General features: G+C 46.5%; 1 protein-coding gene across 1 annotated transcript; it reads left to right on the top strand.

Moving 5' to 3' along the window:
* Window positions 1–7: 7 nt before the first annotated feature.
* RDM1 (RAD52 motif containing 1) lies at window positions 8–4012 on the top strand (the record flags this gene model as incomplete). The annotated part of the gene is made up of 6 exons (XM_010022430.1): window positions 8–85; window positions 290–412; window positions 754–916; window positions 1382–1480; window positions 2500–2588; window positions 3923–4012. Coding segments are annotated over 6 exons (642 nt in total), but the record flags the coding sequence as incomplete, so codon positions are not given.
* Window positions 4013–4523: the final 511 nt, after the last annotated feature.

Consider the following 4523-nt stretch of genomic DNA (forward strand, 5'->3'; position numbering starts at 1 on the left):
TATCAAGTTTTATTCAGCTGGAGATGCCAGCAGAGCCCAGCGCACGTGCAACGGGCAAAGGCTGTTTCAGAAGTCTCCCTTGAAGGTAAGCAGAACATGCAAGTGAAACCTGCAGGACTCGGCACCTCCAGCAGCAGGGTGGAATTGCATGGAATACTTGTTGGTGTCAGTGAGGCTTCCTGTGCAAAAGGTTTACTAACGTGTGGCTGGGTGCTACCCAGAGGTGGTGTGTCGTGGTGGGAAGCTTATAGCAGAGCCTGGCTAAGCAGGGTTCTTCTTTCCTGGACAGGTTTGTGTTTGCACCAAGCAGAAGGGGTTTCAGCAGCAAGTCCTTGCTCTCAGCAGCAACAAGTGCCAGGAACTGGCCAACCACTACCTGGGTTTTAACGGCTGGTCCAGTCGCATCATCACAGTAAGGGGCCCTTTATATTCACCCATCATCCTTTCCCTCATTCTCTTCTTAAATTATAGTGGTTGGTGGAATGAGAGGAATTCTCCTCAAATCAGCAAATAAGAGACAGTTACAGGATCTGTATTTCAGACCACAATTGCGGGTCTTTTGAAAGTGTGGGGAGAGAAGATTGCTATGGGTGAGGGCATTTCCTTGGCTTCTGCTCTGCTTCCACCCAGGGTTTCTGGCTTGTAGTCCCAGGCTGTGCAGAGAAGGTGTGTTGTATGCAGGCATAGCCCTTAGTGTTCATAGCATCCCCTTCCTATCTAATCCAAATTAATTATCTGTGGTCTTTCCAACAGCTGCAGAATGTATCTGGCTTTGGTGGCGAGGATGAGGAATTAGGAAGGACGTCAGAGAAGCAATCTGTGAAATACCTGTGTGCTGTGGAGGTGACACTGCCCAAACATGGGGTGTGCACCAGGGGAGTTGCCCTTGCCGAGGCAGACGTAGAGAATAGTGCAGGTATGTTCTGGATGCAGCTGGAAGTCTCTCTTAGCAGCTCTTATAGGCACTGGTCAGTATTGCCTGTGCACAGCTTGTGGGTCTGAATTTAGGATCTGAGCTGCTGTGCTATGCAGCAAGGGATCCTGAGCATGCCTCTTCCCTCCCTGATTCACACCACTATCACTTTCCTACCCTCTGTTCTCTCCCTCTTGCCTGCAGTGTTATCATTCCTCATCACAGCCACTTCAGTGCCTGTGTCTGTGCTGCCTCCTGCCCTGGGCAGGCTCATGGCACAGGCCTGAGGATCATGTGCTGCTGTATCCTGGCACATGAAACCCCTGTGAGGGTGCTGCTGAGGACTCCCAAAACATAACCAGCTCTCTTATCAGACCGTGAAGCTGTTTGGTTAGCAAAATGCAGCTGGTGTGCTTCATATGCAGAGCATCATCTTAATATCAATAACATGCTGCCTGTTGTGTTCAGATCCTCTCGAGTTGCTCACAGCAACAAGAAGAGTTCAGAAACTCGCAGCTGGGAGAGCTTTGTCTGGGGCCTTTCAGAAGATTCTCCTCATTGTCTTAGGTAAGGCTTGTTTTTGTATTAAACACCGGGGTGTTTGTGCTGATGATATTAAAACTTTCATGATACTGATACAAATCCTTTTTCTCTGAACTTCTCTTGGGATTTGCTGAGACTTGGGGGGTCTTGAGCAAAATGAAGGCTGTGTGTGGTCTGTAATGATTTAACAGAGTGGTTCCACCCTAGGAGCTGTGTGAGTGAGAGGAAAATCCACAAGAGGTCAGATTTTTTTGGTGATAAGTCATTGAAATTCCAAATTCCAAGGGTGTAAATGCTGGCAGGGAGAGCATTTTAACACTACATGTGCATGCCAGATAGGGATGTGAGGAGGTTCTGCTTCCAGGGGTGACATGAAGTGAACTGCAGCACTTTGCATGTTCCTGTCCCAATTCCAAGCCAGCCAGGTACCAACAAAGGTCTGTGCCCCACTGTTGTGTTCAGTGTTGCTTCTTTGGGGCTACATCTCCTTTGAGTCCCTAATCATAGGATCTGGGTTTGAGCCTACCCAGGGACTGCTACTTCTGCTTCCTCTGGGTTCCAGGTCCTGTGCTCTCTGAGATTTTAGGTGATGCCTGATTATGTGGTATCTGAGTACTTTACTCTTTTATGCTTATCATGACAGATCCTGATGGGATCAGGTCACTGCCACTGTCTTCATTCTACAGCCTTTCATCTGCGAGATTCTTCTCCTGGCTTCTTTAAGGTGTTCATTTGAAAGGTGGGTTTCTAGATTCAGATGTTTTGAAGTGCTTCCTGCCTTCTGATCCATCACATGCACAGAGACTGACAATTAACATGCTCCATCTCTTTATGGATTTCTGCTTCCTCAGGTTCTGCTCCATTTGGTTTTCTGCAGAGAAGACAAGGAGGAAGGCTGGAGAAAGCAGCACATTCATTCATACCAGCTGCTCACTCTGAAAGCCATTCTGAAGCAGAATTATCCCATTTGGAGTTTAGGGTTAGTTTATTGTCATTACACACAGTAGTAACTAACTGTGGCTCTGCTGTTTATTCTGTTTCAGAGAATGGGAAAGTGGCCGTGGAGTACACTTCCTCCCAGGAGGAGCCCACAGACTCCTTAACAGAAGAGGAGCTGAAGGGGCTTGTGCAGGTGAGAGCAGGGGGTGTTTAGCTTTTGTACAGACCTGTATGTTACCTCTGGGGATTGGAGATACAGCTGTTGACTGTTACAACCTCTGACATCCTCCTGTGCAGCAACTGCCTCCACTTAAATCCCAGGAAGTAACTGTACAGCACATTAAGGTTTTAAAACTCCTACTTTGTGTATTTTTGGAGAAATGCAGGTGTATTTTAAATGCCACAGGAAAGTGAGCAGTCAGGGTACAGCTTGATAAGCCTCACACATGACAGTGTCCAGAACAGCTCTTTGTAGAGTCTGTGAGAGTGAAAATCCCACTGAAGTCACAGAAGGTTAAATCAAATTATTTTTTTCCCGTAAGTTTTTAAATAACTCGAACTCCCCATCTAGAAATGTACTTCATAATGAGCCTTATACGGAGGGAATGATTGTGAAAAGCTTTGGTGAAATCCCTGCAGGTAACGGAGGGATCTGTTTGCACACACCAAACAGAAATACCCCAGTACAACAGCAAAACTTGAGTCATTATGCTCAGCGAGGTGAGTTCTGTGTGCCAGCCTGTGCACACAGGCCAGGCATGAGCAGAGCAGCTGCATCTTGCTTAGTCTGAAAACACCGCTGCTTACCAGGAGACATCACTGACACAATGGTCTTTGGACAAGAAGCATCACTCTCACATGATGCATCCACGCACCCCGTGAGCAAGGATGGAATTGTCTAAGGAGCCTTGTGACACGTCACTCCATTTGGTGACACTGAGTCACCTAGTATCCATGGGCAAAGCTATTTTCCTCCTAGTAGTAAAACAGGAGCATTTTGCTGTGTGAAGTAACTAATGTTCATCAGATTTTTTTTAAGCAGTTGAGAAGATGAAATTCCTACTGCATTTTCCTCTGCAGCCCCTTCTGTCTGACCTCTCTTAAACCCACAGAGAGCTGACCTAACATGCTGACCATAGGAGAAGTGAGCAGGGAAGTTAAATAGAAAGCCTGCTGCTTCTCAAACCTCTCCTTTACCACAAGAGCCATCCCTCCCCTCCCCTGCTACCTCACTTCCCTTGTGATGGTGTGTAGGAGGTAATTCCAACATGCTCTCTCCACAAGGCAACTTCCAGCCTGATAGGGAGAGGAACAGACAGGCATTCAGAAGGACTTGCTTGGGAGGAGAGGTACTGGGTGTCCTCTTGGCTCACTGCCCTGTGATCACAGTCAGTCATTCAGAAACAGGAATGTTCCGAGTTGGTAAATTCTGGAGAGGCTCTCTCAAAAATACCCTGTCTGCAGGTGCAGAGATTAAGCTAAAATATATTGTAAAGCAAGAAATTTACTCTGGATTTCTCTTCACAGGTCAATGAATTGTCCTTGGAACAGTTTGACCTCGAAGAAGAAGTTTTGTCTGATCTTAGTTTTGATGCTGAGCCAGGAGATGACATCTAATTAGCGGAGCTCTGTCTTCACATTGTTTCCGAAACTCCAGCAGTGTGTGATTAGAAATGAAAGTCTAATGTGAAATTATTTGTGTGTCATGTCCAGTGTTTCATTTTCTTCAAGTAACAGTGAAAGAAATGGGCATTAAACCTGGTGTTACTAAAGTTAAGCTCCAAAATACATGCGGTTTTCCTGTTACCTTACCCAGGTCAGCTATATCTGGAAGCCAGCTTAGCTGCATGGTTATTATTTACACAGCATAGGAGATGTGCATAGCACTTGTAGGAGAATTAAAAGGAACAAGCCCTCCCTGCAAGAGCCTGCATACAGTTCAGGTCGTCCCGATGTGCTGGGGAAAGCTGGAGACAGCAGCAGATGTGTTGCCAGCAGGAGTAGCTGTGGTATTTACACACAGTGCACAGCACAGAAAGAAGTATTTCTATAAGGTAAATATCTTCTAAAGAAATAAGCTCAAGTGTTGGAGTTACATGTGCCCCGGCTGCAAAGCCACCAAGGAGCT

The sequence above is a fragment of the Nestor notabilis genome, unplaced genomic scaffold (genome assembly GCF_000696875.1).
Source record: "Nestor notabilis isolate BGI_N333 unplaced genomic scaffold, ASM69687v1 scaffold24699, whole genome shotgun sequence".
NCBI lineage: Eukaryota > Metazoa > Chordata > Aves > Psittaciformes > Psittacidae > Nestor > Nestor notabilis.